The 23,757-nt window shown below is 41.5% G+C and overlaps 1 protein-coding gene across 2 annotated transcripts in view; it reads right to left on the bottom strand.

Annotated features, from left to right (window-relative positions):
• Positions 1-23,757, bottom strand: part of SPPL3 (signal peptide peptidase like 3) — a 145,350-nt gene that overhangs the window by 44,864 nt on the left and 76,729 nt on the right. For both annotated transcript variants that reach the window (XM_055237782.2, XM_063614705.1), the window contains one exon: positions 6,671-6,748. In XM_055237782.2, the coding sequence (XP_055093757.1) occupies positions 6,671-6,748 (78 nt within the window). The remainder of the gene's footprint in view (positions 1-6,670; positions 6,749-23,757) is intronic.

Below are 23,757 nucleotides of genomic sequence, written 5' to 3' on the forward strand. Positions count from 1 at the left end.
CCCCGTCCGGGAAGAAGTGAGGAGCGCCTCTGCCCGGCCGCCCCGCCCGGGAAGAAGTGAGGAGCGCCTCTGCCCGGCCGCCCCCGTCCGGGAAGAAGTGAGGAGCGCCTCTGCCCGGCCGCCCCCGTCCGGGAAGAAGTGAGGAGCGCCTCTGCCCGGCCGCCCCGTCTGGGAAGTGAGGAGCGCCTCTGCCCGGCCGCCCCGTCCGGGAAGTGAGGAGCGCCTCTGCCCGGGCGCCCCGTCCGGGAAGAAGTGAGGAGCGCCTCTGCCCGGCCGCCCCATCCGGGAAGAAGTGAGGAGCGCCTCTGCCCGGCCGCCCCATCCGGGAAGAAGTGAGGAGAGCCTCTGCCCGGCCGCCCCATCCGGGAAGAAGTGAGGAGCGCCTCTGCCCGGCCACCCATCGTCTGGGAAGTGAGGAGCGCCTCTGCCCGGCCGCCCCGTCTGGGAAGTGAGGAGCGCCTCTACCCGGCCGCCCCGTCTGGGAAGTGAGCAGCACCTCTGCCCGGCCGCCCCGTCCGGGAAGAAGTGAGGAGCGCCTCTGCCCGGCCGCCCCGTCCGGGAAGAAGTGAGGAGCGCCTCTGCCCGGGCGCCCCGTCCGGGAAGAAGTGAGGAGCGCCTCTGCCCGGCTGCCCCGTCCGGGAAGAAGTGAGGAGCGCCTCTGCCCGGCCGCCCCGACCGGGAAGAAGTGAGGAGCGCCTCTGCCCGGCCGCCCCGACCGGGAAGAAGTGAGGAGCGCCTCTGCCCGGCTGCCCCGTCCGGGAAGAAGTGAGGAGCGCCTCTGCCCGGCCGCCCCGTCTGGGAAGTGAGGAGCGCCTCTGCCCGGCCGCCCCGTCCGGGAAGAAATGAGGAGCGCCTCTGCCCGGGCGCCCCATCCGGGAAGAAGTGAGGAGCGCCTCTGCACAGCCACCCATCGTCTGGGAAGTGAGGAGCGCCTCTGCCCGGCCACCCACCGTCTGGGAAGAGAGGAGCGCCTCTGCCCGGCCGCCCCGTCCGGGAAGAAGTGAGGAGCGCCTCTGCCCGGCCGCCCCGTCGGGAAGAAGTGAGGAGCGCCTCTGCCCGGACGCCCCGTCCGGGAAGAAGTGAGGAGCGCCTCTGCCCGGCCGCCCCGTCTGGGAGGTGAGGAGCGCCTCTGCCCGGCCACCCATCGTCTGGGAGGTGAGGAGCGCCTCTGCCAGGCCACCCATCATCTGGGAGGTGAGGAGCGCCTCTGCCTGGCCACCCATCGTCTGGAAAGTGAGGAGCGCCTCTGCCCGGCTGCCCCATCTGGGAAGTGAGGAGTGCCTCTGCCCGGACACCCATCGTCTGGGAGATGAGGAGCGCCTCTGCCCGGCCGCCCATCGTCTGGGAAGTGAGGAGCGCCTCTGCCCGGCCACCCATCGTCTGGGAAGTGGGGAGCGCCTCTGCCCGACCACCCATCGTCTGGGAAGTGAGGAGCGCCTCTGCCCGGCCACCTATCGTCTGGGAAGAAGTGAGGAGCGTCTCTGCCTGGCCGCCCCTTCTGGGAAGTGAGGAGCCCCTCTGCCCGGCCGCCCCGTGTCTGGGTAGAAGTGAGGAGCTCCTCTGCCTGGCCGCTCCGTCTGGGAGGTCTACCATGGAGGCCAGAAGCAATGTGGGGGCTGGACGTGGTGGCTCACGCCTGTGGTCCCGGCACTCTAGGGGGCGAGGCGGGTTGATCACTTCGGACTAGGAGTTCGAGACCAGTCTGGCCAACTTGGCGAAACATGAAGAATACAACAGACAAACCAACCAACCAACTCAATGACAACAAAACAGGTCTACCCTGGAGTCATACTCTAATTTTTTCTATTTTCCTCCCTTTCTGATCCTTTATCCCACTTTCTTTTTCTTCCTCTTCCTTCTCCCTCTTCTTTGTCAAATAGAGGATTGAGTTATTATCACTGATCCATATAAAGTCCCTCTCTCATTTATTTTAACTCCCACCCCCATTTCTATTCCCCGACTTCCCATGTGCAACCTTCCTAATATGTTTGATACGCATCTTTTTGTTTGTATGTATTTTTAGAAAATGTTTATTGTTTTTGTATGCAAAAAAAATTAATAAAAAAAAAACAAACAAACAAACAAACAAAAAAAAAAAGAGACAGGGTCTTGATATGTCACCCTGGCTTGAGTGCAGTGGCGCGATCATAGTTCACTGTAACCCCAAACACCTGGGGCTCAGGTGATCCTCCCACCTTAGCTCCAGAGTCGCTGGAATTACAGGTGCATGCCACCATGTCAGCAATGCATTTTTGACAATGGTGCCAAGGTAATTCAATGGGTAAGTATAGTCTTTTCAACAAATGGTACTGGGACAAGTGGATAACCACATTTATAAAGATGAAATTAAATTTGTACCTCATGCCATACATAAAAATTAACTCAAAATGAATCATAATTTTAAATGTAAGAAGCAAAACTATAAAACTTCTTAAAGAAAATGTAGGAGAGCCGGGCGCAGTGGCTCATGCCTGTAATCCCAGTATTTTGGGAGGCTGAGGCAGGTGGATCACGAGGTCAGGAGATTGAGACCATCCTGGCTAACAGGGTGAAACCCCGTCTCTACTAAAAAATACAAAAAATTAGCTGGGCATGGTGACGGGTGCCTAGTTCCAGCTACTTGGGAGGCTGAGGCAGGAGAATGGCATGAACCCGGGAGGCGGAGCTTGCAGCGAGCTGAGATCACACCACTGCACTCCAGCCTGGGCGACAGAGTGAGACTCCATTTTAAAAAAAAAAAAAAAAAAAAGAAGAAAGAAAGAAAACGGAGAAAATCCTTGTACGCACGTACCAATTTACCAGTTTCACATTTTATGGATCATGCTTTTGGCACATCATCAAAAGCATGAGCCATAAAATGTGAAATGGGTAAAGTGGCTTTAACAAAATAAAAATGTTTATATTCCAAGAGATACTATTAAGAAAATGAGAAGGCAAGCCAGAGACTGGGAAAAATTTATAGTTGCAAATCATATGACTGAGAGAGAATTTTTGACTAGACATTTCACCAAAGAAGATAAACAGATGGTTAATAAGCACAGGAAAAGATGCTCATCAACTTTTCAACATCCTAATATCAGGGAAATACAACCCAAACCCCTATGAGATACCACTTCACACCTTACTACTAGAATGGCTATAATAAAAAGACAATGTGTTTCAGAAAGCCCTTACCTGTCACCGAAGGGTACACTAAAAAGTGGTTTAAATGGTACATTTTATGTTATATATATTTTACCATAATAAAAAGCCCCTAACGATTACAAAGAAAACGGGAAGCTGGGCTCGGTGGCTCATGCCTGTAATCCCAGCACTTTTGGAGGCTGAGGCGGGCAGATCACGAGGTCAGGAGCTCGAGACCAGCCTGACCAACATGGAGAAACACCATCTCTACTAAAAATATAAAAATCAGCCGGGCATGGTGGCACATGCCTGTAATTCCAACTACTTGGGAGGCTGAGGCAGGGGATCGCTTGAACCTGGGAGGCGGAGGTTGCAGTGAGCAGAGATTGCGCCACTGCACTCCAGCCTGGGTAACAAGAGCGAAACTCCGACTCAGAAAAAAAAAAAAAAAAAAAAAAAAAGAAAGAAAGAAAAAGGGAAAGGTGGTGAACTCAGTAGGAAAAAAACAAAAACCAAAAATATCTTCCCACAAAGAGAAGCCCAGCTTTAGATGGCTTCACTGGTGAATCCTATCAAACATTTAAAGACAAAAATTACATAAATCTCTTCCATAAAACAGAAGAGGAAAAAACACCAACTTATTCAGTGAGTTCAATTTAAATGTGTAATTAAAGGCATCATGATTTACTTTTTGCAGAAATGCCTTATTAAAGTATAAAAGATAAAAGGTTCTGAGCTGGAGGTCCTGAAAACTGTTTCAATCTAGACTTTGTTACCAACTGGTTGTGTAATCTTTGTCAAGTTACATCAACATTTTCATTTTGGGCTTCAGTTTCTTAGTTTCTTTTTCTTTTTTTTTTTGTTTTTTGTTTTTTTGAACCAGGGTCTCACTCTGATACCCAGGCTGGAGTGCAGTGGTATGATCACTGCTCACTGCAACCTCTGCCTCCTGGGCTCAAACATTCCTCCCAGCCTCCCGGGTGGGGCCGCCATGCCCAGCTAATTTTTGCATATTTGGTAGACGGGGTCTCACCATGTTGCCCAGCCTGGTCTTGAACTCCTGGGCTCAGGGCACCTGCCTGCTTCAGCCTCCCAAAGTGCTGGGATTACAGGTGTGAGGGACCATGCCTGGCCAGTTTCCTCATTTGTAAACAGGGAGGTTCACCAGAGAAATCCTTTCCATCTATATAATTCTATGATACACTTATTACATAAAATTTGGTTTAAAACTTGCTCAATCCTAAAATGATATAGCCCTTCAGAAAAACAATACAGTAATATGTAGTAAGAGCCATTTCATACTCTCTGTCGAAGTATTTCCACTTCTGGATATTTATCCTGGTGATATAATTCAATAAAAGCAAATACTCCATAAAGCTATCATCACTGTAACAGCCCACTTGTCCAACAAGAGTGGAATAAGATGAGTAACACAAAGAAATGTCAAATTACTAAAACAATATGAAGATAATTTGTAGAAAATATTTGTATGGTGCAAAGAATCAGAATATAAATGATTTCAACTATGAAAATGTATACAGTATATAAACATATGCCAAATGGAAGGTGGTGTGCACTACTGAAAGTAGTATTAGGGTTGTGAGTCTAAAGATGGCTTCTTCTGTGTTTAATTGCAAAGTGCTTTGAAATATTAATGCATTATATACTCAAAGGGAAAAAAATCAAATCTTGTCCACAGGGTAGAGATGAAAAATATCAAGATTACACTGATAAGGTTCTACGTTCCTCTGGTTTGATTAATACTTCTGAGAGTGGTTATGAATCTGGAGTTCTCAGTAGACATCTCAGTGATTAAAACTTTTGGCCGGGCACGGTGGCTCACGCCTGTAATCCCAGCACTTTGGGAGGCCAAGGCGGGTGGATCACAAGGTGAGGAGATCGAGACCGTCCTGGCTAACACGGTGAAACCCCATCTCTACTAAAAATACAAAAAATTAGCCGGGCATGGTTGCGGGCACCTGTAGTCCCAGCTATTCGGGAGGCCAAGGCAGGAGAATGGCGTGGACCCGGGAGGTGGAGCTTGCAGTGAGCCGAGATCATGCCACTACACTCCAGTCTGGGCGACAGAACGAGACTCTGTCTCAAAAAAAAAAAAAAAAACTTTTATCGGTGTATACTGAAATTACCCATAATATTTTACTTGTTCTACTCAGTACTGAGGTAAAGACTGCAAGTCTGTGATTTTACAAAATGGCCATTAAAATTCAGATATAACACTGCATAGTTCAAAATCTTTATGCCTGGGTATTTCACTTATCCCTATTACTTCAAGTTCTCAACTTATAATTCCTCAAGCAGCATTTTTTGGTAGGTTCATCAGCCACTAAACTATTTGAGTTATACAACCATTAAAGTTCCTCTCGACTGAGAATAGCGGAAAAAGGGAGTGTGTGTCTAGTGTCTATATTTTCCCTCCTATTCCTATGGCTGCCTGCTGAGATGAGAACCTCAGCAGGATCTAGTCTCAGCATCTCCAAGGTTATCAGAGAGAATACCTGGTAATGCTACAACGCACAAGCCTATTAATAGCAAGATGAACCATATGAAATTGTTTCTGTGGGCCAAAATATTAATAGTCAACCATCAGCAATTTTGTATAGCTCAACCTTGGATGTCAAGCCTTTGGATTAAGAAAAACATGATGTAAATTTCCATAAGGACATAATCTACTTACTTACAAGCATTTTAGGACAACATAAATTTTTTTTTTTTTTTGAGACATAGTCTGGCTCTGTTGCCCAGGCTGGAGTGCAGCAGTGTGATCATAGCTTATCGTATCCTCAATCTCCTGGGCTTAAGTGATCCTTTTTCTGCCTCAGCCTCCTGAGTAGCTGGGACCACAGGCACTACCACCATGCCCGGCTAATTTCTTTAAAAAATATTTTTTGTAGAGACAGGGTCTTACTATGTTGCCCAGGCTAGTCTTGAACTCCTGGGCTCAAGCAATCCTCCTGTCTCAGCCTCCCAAAGTGCTGGGATTACAGGCATACGGCACTGTGCCCGGACAAAGATTAAGAACTTTATTAGCATCCTGGGTACAGTTTTACTTTGGTTTCCTTGTTCTTTGTAAGCCTACTAAAGTTTTGTGACTATACTTTCATTTTTGGTTAGAAAAAAAAAAACATGAAATGTTCTCTTTGTCATTTTGTTACATGGATATTTAGTAATTTTTTTTCCATATTTCAAATTGTCCTTCCATTTAAACTTTGTTCCCTTTGAGACTCTAGAATCATTATCAAAGACTCCTTAACCTTCTCAATAAAGAGTGCATTAGGTGATTAATTTCAGAACCAGCATTTTAAGCAACTAGTTTGTACATGTAAGCATTAACATGCTAAACTCATAAGCACAATGAAGAAGTGTTTAACAGCAGCCAATTAAAGAACAAATAGCAACTCTATTCTGAGTCAATTCCTGCCGAAGTCCTGTTTTTCTTCACACAGTAAGTTTTGGTACCAGCACTTTCAGAGCAATGCTTCCTTCTTCTACCTCCAACTTAAATCAACCCCATTTGAGAATATCTTACCTGAAACTACCATAGACTATAAGAAGAATGGAAATCAGAAATGTAGACACTTGACTGGAATCCACCAGGGAATAGGCCCTAGAGAAATAAGAGGAAAAAAATTTAAATCACATGCAGTGAGTCCTAATGGAGCTTACAGTCTAATGGAGTTCTATAAACCCCACTGAGCTTTGTTTTTATCTTTAAGAAGGAAAAAAGGTATAAATTAGCATTAACAAAATAACACAATTAAAATGAGATTTGCTAGTTTAACATGAAGAATAAATTGGTACGTTTACAGCTATTATTAGTAAATATTTACAGCATGTAAAATGACATCAATGTAAAAATCCCATCTCTGTTTATGTTTACAACATCCACCCCCCAATTTAAAAAGTATCAAAATATCTACCAAATCTGTGCCCATGGCAAGAGTCTCAATAATCAGACTTTTATCCAATTACATTTGAATCACTAATAGTATTTTACTGGTTTTGCTTGGTGATGAGGTAAAACCTGCATCTCCTGAACTCCCCGTTTCCATTTTTCTAACTGCCTATTGATTTTCTCCATCTAGATGGTCTACAGGAGGTTCTTCAAAGTCAGCAAGTCCACCACAAATATTCTCTCCATCTTAGCTTATCCTCTCAAGGAATGGTATCACCATCCCCTCAGCTGCCAAAGCTAAAAATCTGCTGCATTCTTGACAGCCCTTTCTTTCTCTTACTTCCACATCCCCAACTACCCTACTTCTCCTAATCCCACTGCTAATTTGTTAGCTCCCTTCTATGGCTTGGCTATTGGAAATCTTGTTTTAAAGGCTGTCTCCATGAGTTCACCCTCCACATTACCCATTTTTATTTGTCAGGGATTTTCCTAAAACAAATCTTAGCGGGTTTTTTTGTTGTTGTTGTTTAATTTCCATTCAGCAAAGTATTTAATACTGCCTACATGCCAGGCACTCTGCTAGTCACTGGGATATACAGTAATAAATAAGAATGCCTTGGTCTCTGCCTAAATGTCTTTTCTAAAGAAATGAACAATTTCACCCTAAAGAAATAAAAAAATGAACATAACTGAATGAATATAATCACGAAGAATGTTACAAAAGAGAGAAAGAGAAGTATAGGGTACTATGATAATGTATATTAGGTGGATGCAGTCTAAGAACAGGGGAGCTTTCCTTAGGGAGGAAGATGATTTAGAGAGACACAGGACACAATAAATAGGACCTGGTGATTGTTTATGGGAACCAGCAAGGGGAAGAATTGCGGTGATCCCTAGGTTTCCGCTTAGCTGGGTTTGTACCATTTAGGGAAAAAAAAAAAAAGTAACATAGAAGGAACAGATTTTTTTTTTGTTTTTGAGACAGAGTCTTGCTCTGTTACCCAGGCTGGAGTGCAGTGTCATGATCTCGTTTCACTGCAACCTCTGCCTCCTGGGTTCATGTGATTCTCTTGCCTCAGTCTCCCGAGTAGCTGGGATTACAGGCATGCACCACCATGCCCGGCTGATTTTTGTATTTTTAGTAGAGATGGGGTTTTACTACGTTGGTCAGGCTGGTCTCGAACTCCTGACCTCAAGCAATCCACCCACCTTGGCCTCCCAAAGTGCTGGGATTACAGGCATGAGCCACTGCACCTGGCCAGAGGAACAGATTTTAAGCTAAGATTTGAATGTACTGAGGAGACAACTGGATATTGAAACCGTTCTGAGCTGAAGATGTATATATACTGAGAGCTCATCACCTTCCACATGGTAACTGAAGCCATAGGTGTGTGTGAATGCCTCACAGCAGTGAAAAGAGGACCTAGGATCAAGGCCTGGGAAATCTCCAAATTTAAAGATCAGGTAGAAGAAGGAACTGCAAAGAAAACCAAGATGAAACAGAGACAGAGAAGGAAAACCCAGAATAGCAGGTTATTTCAGAAAGGCAGCAGAATTAAATGCGGCCTGAATTTAATCCTTTGCTCTACCACTTACTAGTAGCGAAGCCAGTTACTTAGCCTCTCTAAGCTTCAGCTTTTCATCTGTAAAATGGGGATAACGACAACCTGAGAGAGTTGTTAAAGGATTAAATGAGGAATTCGTATAAAGAACATAACACATTAAATACTCAATTCACACTCACTGCATTATGAGGGAGACGCTGCCAACCATGAATGCTGCTGAGAGGTCAAGAAAGACAACTGGAGTGACCACTGTGTAAAGTGGTGAGGATGGAGTCAGACTGAAATTAGCTGAGAAGTTAAAGCTAAGGAAATGAAGACAGTATTTTGAAAAGTGCAGGGAAAAGAATGGCAGCTGGAGGGTAAATATAAGGATAAGGGAGGTCTTAAAACATTATTATTATTATTTTTTTAAGGTGAGAGATGCTCAACCTTTTTTGATGCTGACTGGAAATTAACCCCGTGAGCAAGACTGATGCATACAGAGGAGGACATTACATTTCCTTTAATCGCTGTAAAAAATAAGACATATAATAAACTTTCATGATACACTGCTGTGGTCTATAATGGCAGGCTTTTGGATCCTTGGCTTTTTTTTTTTGAGACGGAGTTTCACTCTTGTTGCCCAGGCTGGAGTGCAATGGCACGATCTGGGCTCACTGCAACCTCCACCTCCTAGGTTCAAGCAATTTTCCTGCTTCAGCCTCCTGAGAAGCTGGGGTTACAGGCGCCCCCCACCACGCCCAGCTAATTTTTTTGTATGTTTAGTAGAGACGGGGTTTCATCATGTTGGCCAGGCTGGTCTCAAACTCCTGACCTCAAGTGATCCACCCGCCTCAGCCTCTCAAAGTGCTGGGATTACAGGCTAAGGATCCACTGCACCTGGCGTAATCCTTAGTTATTACAGACACATCCTGAAGTATTTATGGGTATGCTAAAAAAAAAAAAATGAACTGGGGAGTCCATTAGGCTGAGATGGCTCCAGTGTCTTGTGTTCCTAAGGAAGCCAACTGAAATCCAATTCAGAGTAACTCAACCCATCAGAAACTGCCAATCAAACCTAACCAGGGGCTTTACCAATCAGAGACTTTCTACTTTCACCAATCAAGTACTAGAGACTTTCTACTTTAACCAATTAAGTATTTTCTTTCTTTTGCTTCTGCAAATGCTTTATAAAAGTTTTGCCCTCAGGCCCCCTCCAAGGAGCTGTGATCCACTTGTGATCTGGTGCTGCCTGATTCATGAGGCACTGCTCAAAAAAACTCTCCAAAAGTTAAACATAAGTTTATCTTTTAACAGGTGAAATAGTATGATTTAAGATTTGCTTTAAAATACTCTAAGAAAATAAAACATGGGAGGGATACACCAATAAAAAGGCAAATTTTTTAAAATTATGAAGCTGGAATGATAGGTATATTGTATTCTTCTCTCTTCCCCCCACATCAGGCTTTGAGATGGTAAGACAATTTGAATACAGTTAAAACTACTAGAGGCAGATGAATACAAGAATATATGTTTTGGATCATGAATTCTGTTTCACGGCACCTCACAGGGGTGCTACCTTTTCCTAAATTTCAGTCAGCCGGGGAGTGGAGAAAGGGAAGGTAGGAGACATGAGGGCCACTCGAGCCTCTCTCTTGGGTCCCATCCAGCAATGATGCAGCTGTGGCTGTCCAGGGTCCTCTTTTGAACCAGATTATGTAGACAAAGCTCACATACCAAGAGATATCTGAGCTATCGTGTATCATGTATTAGGAAAATGAACTTCATCAATTTCTCTTTATTCTAAAATTATGTTTCTTGCTGTGTGACATAATCTTTGCACACATCTTCCAAAATTCTGAAAACAAAAAGGAACATTTTCTTAAAATTAAAAAAAATTATGACTAGGTTATATATTCATACAAAAATCAAAAGTATATTAAAAAGTACATACGCAGAGGTCTTATTCCCATCTAGCCATCTCCCAACCCCCACCCTCTCAGTCATTTTTAGATAACAACTTTTAAATAACCACATTTTTTAGTTTCTTATCTAGCCTTTTGGAGTAAATATACAATATAAGAACATTATTTCTCACCACTTCTTATGAAATAGGTAAAATATTAAATATACTGCTCAGTATCTCCCTCTACCCCCTTTTTACAATATAGCCTAGAAATCTTTCTGTATCAGGATGTGGAGAACTTCCTTTTTAAAATTTTCCTGTAAACATCAGCATGGTAGTCCATTGTGCAGATGCCCCATGGTTTTTTTGTTTGTTTTTGTTTGTTTTTGTTTTTTGTTTGTTTGTTCGTGTTTTTTTAGAACAAGTCCCTTACAGGTTGACACTGGGGTTGTTTCCAAAAACTCTGCTGTTAACAAGTAATTCTGTAGCAATGGGCCTTGTAAATTACACCTGCATTGCACACACATGAAATGACATATTTGTATAACATTCCTCAAAGTCAGATTGTTGGCTCAAAGGGGAAATGCACTTGCAATTTGATAGATGTTGCCAAAGTGCCCTACAGAGAGGTTATACCATTTCACACTCTCATCAGTAATGAACTAAATGTTCCTACTTTCTAAAGTGAGTATTGTCTAACTTTTGAATTTTTACCCATCTGAGAGATGAAAACTGGCATCTCAGTATGGTCTTTATTTTCATTAAAATTGTAATTAAAATTTAAAAATTAAAGTGAGATTGAGCAGCTTTTTTTTTTTTTATGATTAAAGGTCAGTAGGTATTTTTAAAAGGCAATTTAAAGTTTTCTCCAGACTCCAGAGCTATAAAAAAACAAGAGCGGCTTTCTTCTGAGGAACTTTTCTTCTGATGGTGTCTTATTGGATGACTTTGTTTTTGTATCCTTTGTATTTTGAAGCATATTGTCACTACCCTCAAGGCAGATTAAATATCGACACTTCCCAAATTCACTGCCTTAAAGTCTGATACTATTGTTTAATTATTTTGCTACATCTCTCAAATCAATGGAGACTCTCTAGAAACTCTTAATCTCAGACTTCTGGAAGTCTGGATTTTTTTTTTTTTTTTTTTTTTTTGAGACAGAGTCTCACTCTGTCGCCCAGTCTGGAGTGCAATGGTACAATCTCGGCTCACTGCAACCTCCACTTCCTGGGTTCAAGCAAAATTCTCCTGCCTCAGCCTCCCAAGTGGCTGGGATCACAGAAGTCCACCACCACACCCAGCTAATTTTTGGTATTTTTATTAGAGACAGGGTTTTGTCATGTTGCCCAGGCTGGTCTCAAACTCCTGACCTCAGGTGATCCACCCACCTCAGCCTCCCAAAATGCCAGGATTACATGCCTGAGCCACCACACCTGGCCTGGATTAAATTTTCAAAAACCAGCTCCTCCCTGACAGATCTTCTGCACTGTGCTCCAGCCTCTGAGGAGCTGTAATTACTGACTTTCTTCATAGTCTGTTTTTCTAGATGAAGGTTTGACCATGTGCAAAATATAAGAGTGTGACTAAGGTTGCCAGATCTCACCTCCATATCCTGGCAGTGAGCATGTCCCCCAATGCAGAACTAAATGCCTGATTTCAAAAAAAGTGTTCAGATGTTTAATGGTTTCTTCCAACTTAAGTTTTGTTTTAGCTTTCAAATAAACCTATACAAGAAAATCTGATTAAAGTTCACTCCTAATATTGTACATGGTATTTTATAATTTATACTAAGATCTTAAAAAGTTCTAACAATTTTGCAAACTTTACCAACTATCACATAACTAGAAGTTATAGCTTATTTTACGATGTTATTTGAAATTTCATATACTATTTTCAATTCAAACTATCATTATAGAAGTTTTTGTTGTTGTTGTTTCTTTTTGGAGACAGGGTTTCACCTGTTGCTTAAGCTGGGGTGCAGTGGCACGGTCTTGGCTCAGTGAAACCTCCAACTCCTGGACTCAAGCAATCCTCCCACCTCAGTCTCCCAAGCCAGCCAGGACTGCAGGTGTGTGCCACCACAGCCAGCTAATTTTTGTATTTTTTGTAGAGACGGGGTTTTACCATGTTGCCCAGAGCTGGAGAACTGTGAATCTCTGTGATTATCGGTGTCTTTCAAGATCAAGAGCCAGATGCACTTCTGATCTTAGGTGGCCTGATTCCAGAGTCTCCCAAATTGACTTCAATATCTGCCCAAAACTGGATGACAAACTGAAGTTTCTATCTGTAATTATACAGTAATTAACTATGTAATCCTCCCTGGGCAATCTTTATATCTTTCTATTATCTATAAAATCCTCTTTGGGCCCAGATAAACTTGAAGGCCGAATTAATTTTAATTTCTCAAGGGTCTAGGTTTTGGCTGGGCATGGTGGCTCATGCCTGTAATTCTGACACTCCAGGAGTCCGAGGTGGGAGGATTGCTTGAGCCCAGGAGTTCAAGACCAGCCTGGGCAACAAATGAGATGTGACTCTTTGAAAAATTAAAAAAAAAAAAAAAATCAGCCAGGCATGGTGGAACACGCCTGTATTTCCAGCTACTTGGGAGGCTGAGGTAGGAGGATCCTTTGAGCCCACAAGTTTCGGGTTGCAATGAGCTATGATTTTGTCACTGCACTTCAGCCTGGGTGACAGAGTGAGACCCTGTTGCAAAAAAATTTAAAAAGTCTGTATTTTTATATTGTTTGCTTTCAAAAACAGAAATATTACCAGAAATACTCTTTCCATCTTTCATGTTGCCCATCATCGACATAGCCTGGCACTGCCAAAGATGACCCTGTTTCCAGGAGGCTAAAATTTGTATTTTCCTCTTTTAATCACCCAATATTTACAGATATAAAAATGGCTTAATATAAAATCTTACATTATACCAGTAGACATATATGAAGGTAAGCCATCATCTTACCTTGGGTAGCAACTCTGGTTCGTTTATTCAACCCATGGGAAATTCTTCTCTAGGGTCTTTTTAAAAAATGTGGCCAGCCTTAAGGCTAACCTACAAACTCTTCATTTTCCCTCTGCTAGACTGCTTCATCCCATATTTGTTTATGCCCTTGGTCTCCTGAAGTAGGCTCACTTTTCACCTACTCTACAAGCTCATAAAAATGAGCACAGAGCGGTTTCAAAAATGTCTAAAGGTTTTCACTGCTGGTAATGACAGGGAGGAAGAGGGCCCCTCCTGTATCATCCTCTATTCTACTCTTTGCCCACCCAAAGAAAGAAAGCCTTCATCAGCATTTCAGAAATAGACATAGATTTTACCACAGGAGCTGGGGTTTGGAGATCTGGGGTAAGACTATGATAAATGGAGTAGACAAGGAAGAAAAGGTTATTTCAAGGAAAAAGGGTGGGTAAGTCTGGCCAATAATAGGAAATCAAAGCCCAACAATCTTATTTCACAGTCTCTCCCTATCCTACATTTCAGACTCTACCAGGGCATCAACAGAAATGTGTCGCTCTTCAGGCCCTCCTACTGAGGTGTCTGTTCCCAGAGGCTCTGGGCGGACATGAAAGACAGGAACTACTCTATTCTGAGATAAAGGAATTCTTACTGAAACACAGAAAGAAACTAAATACATGCATCTGAGATATGCCAAAATCAGGTTAGCCAAATGTATTGAAAACAGTCTTGAAGACTTTGTCAACTGATGTATCAGTATAGGCCAGCTGTTCAGATGAAATATTTTATATATTCATTATGAAGACCACTAATTCTTTAACTACATTCCTCCAAGCCTTTACCTTAATAGACAAAGAGTTACCAGAAATGTCTCTCATATACAAGACTAAACTCTAAACCCTAAGAGTTTTAGAACCATGCTGGATTTTAGTAACTGCTCTACAGTCAAACATCTATTTCTAGCTACTTTACCAGCAGTGCTTATAACACATATCCTGCTAAAAATCATGCCAAACTGAGACACAGAGAGTACTGTTCTATAACGTGTTCTATGTGTCAGCCTTCCAGCTATACAATGAAAGCATTCTTGTCCACCCCAAAACCAAGCAACTACTATTCTAACACTGCACAGACATTGCCTTAGACCAGCACTTCTCAAACTCTGTGGTTGCAGAACAATTTACACTCTTAAAATTGAGGACTCCCAAAGAGCTTTAGTACATGTGGGTTAGTGATATTTACCGTATTAAATTAAAACTGAGAAAAAGTTAAAATATTAATTTATTTATACATAATAAAACCATTACATGTTAACATAAATAACATTTTTTAAAGGGCAAATATCTATTTTCCAAAACAAAACAGAACAAAAAAATTAAGCAAGACAAGGGACATTCTTTACATGTTTGCAAACCTCTTTAATGTCTAGTTTAAATGGAAGATAGCTGGATTCTCATATCGGCTTCTGCATTCCATCTACTGCCATATGTTGTTTGAACTGAACTCTATGGGGAAAAAAATCCAGCTTTACACAGATGGATAGTTGGAAGAGAAGGAGTACTTAATAGCCTTTTCAGATAACTATCAATATTCTTCTTTGATACTACACTAAAATTCAACAAGTGGTAATTTCTTAAAGGTTTACTGCAATGTGGAATTTGAAACTATCTCAATGGATTTTTCAGCTTTACACAGATGGATAGTTGGAAGAGAAGGAGTACTTAATAGCCTTTTCAGATAACTATCAATATTCTTCTTTGATACTACACTAAAATTCAACAAGTGGTAATTTCTTCAAGGTTTACTGCAATGTGGAATTTGAAACTATCTCAATGGATTTTTTTGGATTTTACTATATTACATTAAAATCCACTGGACTATCCTGAACTTTGTGTGAACCTTTTACCCATGGATGATTTTGTAACATCATGCATTGATAATTTGGAAGATACTGATTTGCTGAGTTATGCCACTCTTCCAGATGTTGTCTCTTTTCATTATACAGTATCTGAAAAATCATATTTGTTAGTATCATTCTTGGGGCTCGTGGTAGCAAATACAAATTTTCAAAAATTCTATTTTCACTTGAAAGCTCAAATTTTATCATTGATAAAAATACTTTTTTTCCCTTTAAGTGACAGGCTCACTTGATTAGTTTTTAAGAAACTATCTGCCAAATATGCCCAACAGTCATTCTTTCAAGTAAAAATGGTATTCCAATTTTAAACAAATCTAGTTCAGTTAGCATCTCAAATGACTGCACAAGTGGTTTCCTCAAGATAACCAATGGTACTCTGGTATACAGCAGAAGTGCTTTGTGGAAACTTTCCATTTTATCATTAAAAATTTCCATTTTATCACTTAGTGTACTCAAGGGTTGAAACTTAACAAAAGAAACTTTTACTGCTTCGTCAAGAACATTCTAAGTATAAATGGCATTTCAGAAGATAACCTGTGTGCCTGGTGATGGAGAATACAACGATTACCAGTACCGTCTGGTGCCACTGCCTTGATTCAGGTGAGGACGCACCAGAGGTTTTACCCACCATTGCTTTGCCACCATGAGAAAAAAGGTGCAAAACTGAAAAAGACAAGTAATGTTAGTAGTAGTATGAAAACCGTTTGACCCTATGGACCCCATGACAGGGTCTCAGGAATCTCCCATGGTCCATGAGCCACATTTTGGGAATTGCTGCCTTCTACCTTTACCCATAAGCTCTGGCTATGCAAACTGCCAACACCTTCTCACATGCAATTCTTACAGATCACGAAACACCAAAAGTTGTTAGAATTTTTTTGCTATCCAAAATTTCAAATTTAAAAATTATATGCAAAAAATAACTTGTATTCCATGCTTAAATAAATTTGAAATAGGACTTAATTTGTATCTTTATCTAAATTTTTTTTTTTTTTTTTTTTTTTTTTTTTTTGAGACAGAGTCTTGCTCTGTCGCCCAGGCTGGAGTGCAGTGGCATGACCTTGGCTCACTGCAAGCTCCGCCTCCCAGGTTCACGCCATTCTCCTGCCTCAGCCTCCTGAGTAGCTGGGACTACAGGCGCCCGCCACCACGCCTGGCTAATTTTTTCTATTTTTTAGTAGAGACAGGGTTTCACTGTGTTAGCCAGGATGGTCTCGATCTCCTGACCTCGTGATCTGCCCGCCTCAGCCTCCCAAAGTGCTGGGATTACAGGCGTGAGCCACCGCATCCGGCCTATCTAAAAATATTAGTCTAACATTATAATGTTGGAGATCATTCTTTTCCACATTTCCCCATATTTTAAAGGAAAAAGCCAAATATGTATTGCAAGCTTAGTAACAGAATAGGTATGTTATGAAATAAAAATTTAATACATTAAATTTAACCATTTACATGCAAGGTACAAGTAGTAAATAAAATAGTTACTTAAGGCTGGGCGCAGTGGCTCACGCCTGTAATCCCAACACTTTGGGAGGCTGAGGCAGGAGGATTGCTTGAGCCTAGTAGTTCAAGACCAACCTGAAAAACATAGGGAGACCCCATCTCCACAAAAATATCAAAATATTATCCCTGCATTATCACAAAATATTTCATGGAAAGACATATATGAAATATACTATATGTTAATATTTTATATTTTACCAAGACTAGTACAGTGAAAAAATGATTACTTCCATCAGAGATACAAAATCTGCTGACTGAGCAAATTCATATGAAAGAAAGGTATTAGTCTTCAAGGCAGTAAAGATGATCTGGAGTAATTTTGTTTTCAAATACATCTTATTGCCTAGGATAGATAAGAAAGGATTTATTGCCGGGGGCGGGGGGAGGGATTGAAACAGAAAGAAGACCCCACATTAAATGCTTCGATGGCAATATGCTTCAACTTTTTCCTATGAATTATCCCCTAAGACAGGTCCTCACATCATAGTTTCAAAAGCATGCGCATTTTATCGTGATTTGAGCATACAACCAGCAACACACTGTGGTTCCTGTGTTCAACACTGCAGCCAGAAACAGCCCTGTACTGGCTGTAACAAACCTAAGGCAAGGGAAAAAAATTAGGCAACTGGTTTCCTCAGACAAAGCCAATAGGTACAAGCTGCATAAAGCAGTTTTGCATTTTTATTTGGTCAAGGACTCATTTACAGAAAAAAAAATTATAATGCAACTTTTGAAGGTATCTTTGTATCATGATCCAAGACTGCTTTAGAACTTGTACAAAATAAATCTCCTTAAAAACTTGCAAAAATCTATGTTAACATGCTGGTCGAAATTACTATTTCATAAGAAAAATGCTACTGGATACCTAAATACCCTCTCAGGATATGTGCTCATAAAACTTAATAAAGCCTAGGTATTTGCCCCAAATAATTGAAAGCAGGGACTCAAACATACTTGTACACCAATTTTCACAATGGCTTGGCTGTGAATAATGGGTTGGGTTGGGTGGAAGTAACCCAAGTGTCTATCGGTGAATGAATGGATAAATAAATTGTGGTACAGCCATCCAATCAAATATTATTCAGCCTTAAAAAAGAAGAAAATTCTGATACATGCTACAACATAAATCAACTTCAAAAACATGATGCTATGTGAAATAAACCAGAAACAAAAAGACAAATATTGTTATGGCTCAACTTATATGACAGACCTACATTAGGCAAATTCATAGAAAGAGAAAGCAGAATAGCAGATACCAGGACTGGAGAGAAAGGGAATGGGGAGTTTTTGTTTGATGCATACAGAGTTTCTGTTTGGGATGATGAAAAAGGTCTGGAAATGGATAGTGGTGACTGTTGCACAAAATGTAAGTGAATGTACTTAATGCCACTGAACTGTACACTTAGAAAAAGTTCAATGGTAAATTTCAAATTGTATGTTATGTATATTTCACAATAACAACTTCTATAAAACTTTAGGAAATTTTTAAAAACTGCTCTTAACCTCTAACAGAACTGGTTTTTACTGTATCAGTTTCATTAAAAGATTATTCCCTGCCATTTAATGCCGATAATAGTTTTAGAAATGATTCTAGAAACGAAGTCTTAAAAGCATCCATACAATTCCAAAATCTAACTTCAAGAAGAAAATTTCCAATGACTTATAAAAATGAATGCTACAGACTGACATTTAGTTATTTCCTGGGGGCTAACCTCTCCTAGTGACAAATTCTGTGGACAAGCAAACAGAAGCCTAAGAGTTTAAATCACAGTTCATCCCTTACTTCTATTAGGACACACCAGAGTTTCTGTCTGGGATGATGAAAAAGTTGAAGAAGGAAAGTCTCTTGAGCCCCAGAGCAAGGAGGGATTAGATAGACTGAATTTCAGTAGCAAATCTCCAATGACCCTGGGGGCACACTTCTACCTGCATATACCACGGTCACCTCAAATTCAACACATCTAAAAATCAAACCAAATCTCTCCATCATCTTGCAGTATCTAATGTGTGTTACAAGCTCCAACTAGAATAAATGCCTCTGGTCACTGTTCTGTCCTATCTTATGTATCACCACATGCATGAGGACTCTGCTAGGTACTGGCACTCCATGATAAAGACTCAGCCCCTACCACCCACCAAGAATTGCCTAACAGGGAGACAAAAAGAAGTCAACAGGTTACCAAATTAAACAGACAGGTGTAGGAACTCAGCACGGGGGCCTATGTGACAGTGCGACCTGCTGGGAGATCACAAAGTAGTCAAGCAGTTCAGTTGGGCTAGAGAGGAGAGAGCAAGAGTGAGTGATCATGCGTGCAAGAGACAGAAAAAGCAAGAGCTAGAGCATATTCCCACAAAGGTGTCTGTGAGAGATGGAGAGTTTGTGTGTGATGTGTGTGGGGGGGGGGCGGGGGGGGGGCAGGGACGGAACAAAAGGAAGAAAGGCCAGTTCACATAGGGCTACCAAACCTAGGGATCTGCCTGTATTTGCCGTCTTCACTGGAATCTCGTCACGCTGTGCCTTCTATCCCCAGCACTCCATGGAATTTGCTCTCCCCAAGATCATCAACAATCTTGTTGCTACTTAACACTTCAGTCAATATCTTACTTGATATCCCCACTCCCCTTGCAGGATCTGACAACAGCAGCCACTTCCTTTTCCTGAAACAATTTTATCCCAGTTCCCACGACATCCTACATCCTACTGGATTTCTTCCCCGCTCTCTGGCTCCGTACTTTCTCCTTCTCCTCTGCCCATCAGGGCTCTGTCATCAGTTCTCTTTACTTCTTACTCCACACCTCATCTCTGGGTGATACTGTCTACTCTCATGCCTTTGGTTATCATCTATATAGGCTGATGATTCCCTTTTCCAAGTAGTAACAGCAATCTTTTACTGAGTCATGTGCCCAGCACTGTCCTAAGTGCTTCCCATTATGATCCCCTTTTGTAGAGATGAAAAAACAGAAACATAGTGGGGTGAATTAACCTATTTGTTTTACTATAGTCATTGTGTTTTATATAATTCACTCTATCACAAATAAAATTTTTTTTTTTTTTTTGAGATGGAGTCTTACTCTGTCGCCCAGGCTGGAGTGCAGTGGCGCAATCTCAGCTCACTGCAAGCTCCGCCTCCCCGGTTCAAGCGATTCTCCTGCCTCAGCCTCCCGAGTAGCTGGGACTACAGGTGCCCGCCACCAAGCCCGGCTAATTTTTTGTATTTTTAGTAGAGAAGTGGTTTCACCGTGTTAGCCAGGATGGTCTCGATCTCCTGACCTCGTGTTCTGCCCGCCTCGGCCTCCCAAAGTGCTAGGATTACAGGCGTGAGCCACCGCACCCAGCCCACAAAGAAATTTAAAAGAATGGCATGAAGAATTGTTAGGAAGAAGCAAGCTGAAGACCTATGTATCACATAAAACCACTTTTATTAAAAATGGGACTATTTCACATTTCTGTGTTATTTGAGTTTTTAAAATAACACTAAAGTTTTTTTTTTTAATGGAACACAGGATTCTGGTGGAAATGTTAGCAAAAAAGACAAAAAAGTGTTAGTGATGTCTGATTTGGCTATATTTTTCACTTATATTAAATACTAAAAGCTTGTGTTCTTCAGTCAGATACAGAATTTAACAAGTAATACTACAGAGTAAGTTCTATAGTAGAATTTAATTTTCAAAGAGCCCAATTTAAATACAATGGTTTTCTTAAACTTTTATTTTTTCTGAGACAGGGTCTCACTCTGTCACCCAGGCTGGAGTGCAGTGGCATGATCACGGCTCACTGCAGACTTGACCTCCTTGGGCTCAAGTGATCCTCCCAAGCAGCTGGGGCCACAGGCGCATGCCACCACACCGGGCTAATTTTTTTTTGTTTGCAATTTTTGTAGAGATGGGGTTTCGCCATATTGCCCAGGCTGGTCTTGAACTCCTAGGCTCAAGTGATCCTTCAGCATTGGCCTCACAACGTGCTGGGATTACAAGCGTGAACCATGCCTGGCCTTCTTAAACTTTTGACATTGTTTTTCACACAGAAAACAGTAATAAACTTCCATGCCCTATTCACTTGAAAAGACAATTTAAAAACACGTAGCTACTGTAACAACATATTTCTAGAAAGCTTAATTGCAGATGGAATGGAACAAATGTTAAAGGGTAAACATGCCCCCACCCCCAGTCCCTTCTCATAGTGTGCCCTTCCCTATATGACACTACCTTAAGTCTACTGGATAGTCATTATATTTATAACACGAATGGAATCTTAATTACTAACACCTTAAACTCATTTTAAAAAAAGGACAGATCCAAACTTATGTAACGTCAGTTTGAACCAGAACAACGTCCACAAATTTTAATTCATTAAATCCCAAATAATAAAGTTTTACTAAATTAATAATTGAAAAACTATATAATCCAGCCAATTATTTAGTTTGAAAAAACAAGCCTAACACACTAAAAAGGAAATTATGGCAAAAGCAGCCCCAATTCAGTTAACTGAATTTGTTATCAAACAGACCTGATGTATTCAGAGAAAAATTTTACTGTGAGTTATGAAACACTAAAGAGCATCTGTTTATTGAGCACCTCAAAGAAGTTTGGCTTGGTAGAGAGAAAAGAGAGTGGAGGAGAGAAAACAAATCCCAAAAGAATAAAGGTCATGATCTTAACCCTCTAGTAACAGGGCACAGGTACACAGGAATATTAACAGGAGCAAGTATCGCTTGTCTTACGGAAGAGTGGAATTCCAGAGAGACTCACTGCAAGATCAGCTTCTGCTTACAGAGGGATTACATTATGGTGTACTTGAAGTCAAGGTTTGTTAGCAGGATTGTAGCTGCTGGAGTGTTAACGTCACCTGAAAACACTGCTTTCATTCAACTAGTAGAGTAAAAATCATAAGAGTGTATAATAATATTTTTGGAAAATTAATCAGGCAGAAATAGTGTAGATAAATTGGGCAGAAGAGACTAGAATCAAGGAGACCAAGTAAGATTCTTATGATAATCTAAGCACGAGGTGATCAAGTCTAGGTTAGTAAGAAGTGGAAAGAGGAGGTGCTATAGTCACAAACTATATTTTGAAAGAACTAATGGGACCTCTCTTTGTCCAGGGTGTCTATCTCTGGTGACACACTCACTGGCCAAAGAGAATGAAAGCAGGGCAAGAGTTAGGCCGGGCGCGGTGGCTCGTGCCTGTAATCCCAGCACTTTGGGAGGCCGAGACAGGTGGATTACCTGAGGTTGGGAGTTTGAGACCAGCCTGACCAACATGGAGAAACCCTGTCTCTACTAAAAATACAAAATTAGCCGGGCATGGTGGCGCATGCCTGTAATCCCCACTACTCGGGAGGCTGGGCAGGAGAATTGCTTGAACCTGGGAGGCAGAGGTTGCGGTGAGCTGAGATCGCACCACTGCACCCCAGCCTGGGCAACAAGAGTGAAACTGTCTCCAGAAAAAAAAAAGAAAGAAACCAGGGCAACAGTCAAAATTTCCATGGGTTATGACAAACTCAAACCTAGATCTACCTGCCTTGCCCTCTAACAGTGCTGGATACCTGACTGGGCACCAAAATCCCAATTTAGGCACTCATGTATTTGGCAGAGACAGTTAGAGGTCACAACTTAAGGCAGAACCCTTGACACAGATCACCTCCACATGGCCTAAAGCTTACCTAACAGCAAGCCCAAACAGCACCACCAAACAGCACCAGGGGAAACCTGTTCGGTGCTACACAGCCTAGTAAGTGATAAGAGTCTCTGCAAAATCGCTCCATGAAGCAGACACTCAGCTGTCTCTGGCCTTAGCAATAACAAGAATATTTAATACCCTTGTTTTTCAGAAGTATATACAAAGGATCAATGACTAAGGTCTTTGATCTTTAGCTTCTCTAAAAAGATTCACATTAAATAATGTCTTGGAGTTTTCACCTAAGTTTATACCTGGAGTCCTGCCGTCCAGGACTCCAGGAGGGGAGAAAACACAATACAATCTACCGTTTGAAACCAAAATAACAATGAGATGCCCTGGGTGATTTTATTTATGAATTTTCTAATTAATCCTGACAAAATTGAGACATTCATAAAATGAGTGTCAAAATTTAAAAGTCATACACTGGAAAAGGTTATTTTTATTTGGTAGCTATAAAGGGTGCTGCACTCTGTTCTCCAGTTGGTGATTTCTGCCAACCCTGAGAATGTTTTCAGAGGAAACTTGACTTAGCAGGAGTCAAATTCTTGGTTAGAGTTTAAATCACAGTATTTTGAAAGTGTGGGTTTTAAAAATTTTTCCAAACTGTGTTTTCCTCTATATAGGGGGGCCACAAACACCCAAACAAAAGTTATCTGAACTTCTTTATATAATAAACATGAGAAATACCCTTAACAGGGAAGTAATTCTTTAAAAACTATCCAAAAAGCCAGACAAAACTTATCTGAAAGGCCTATGAGACCAAGAAATATAACTGCTGCTGTAATAACAGGAACAACAATAATAATAATAGCTAATACTTTAGGGACTCTTACTACGTTGCTAGACATTGTACAAACTGTTTACATTTTCCTCATTTCATCTTTTCAACATCTCCCTGAGGAACATACTTCCACTATCAGCTCCAGAGATGAGGATACTGAAGCAGAGAGATGAACTAATTTGTCCAAGGTCAAACAGCTGCACAGCTTCAAGGAAGAAGAACTAGCATTCCCACTCAGGTAGCCTGGTTCTAGATCCAGAGGTCATGCTTTAAACCATTTTACAACACTCCCTAGCTCAACCTGGCTTGTGCCCCCTAGCCTCAGCTGGGATCATTAAGTTGCATCATGAATCAAAATGCACCCTCCAAGAGCTAATGGTAAACACCACACATGGACCATTTTCCAGATTGGCCCATAAAAACAAGTCTCA

This window comes from Symphalangus syndactylus, chromosome 13 (assembly GCF_028878055.3).
Source record: "Symphalangus syndactylus isolate Jambi chromosome 13, NHGRI_mSymSyn1-v2.1_pri, whole genome shotgun sequence".
Classification (NCBI taxonomy): Eukaryota; Metazoa; Chordata; class Mammalia; order Primates; family Hylobatidae; genus Symphalangus; species Symphalangus syndactylus.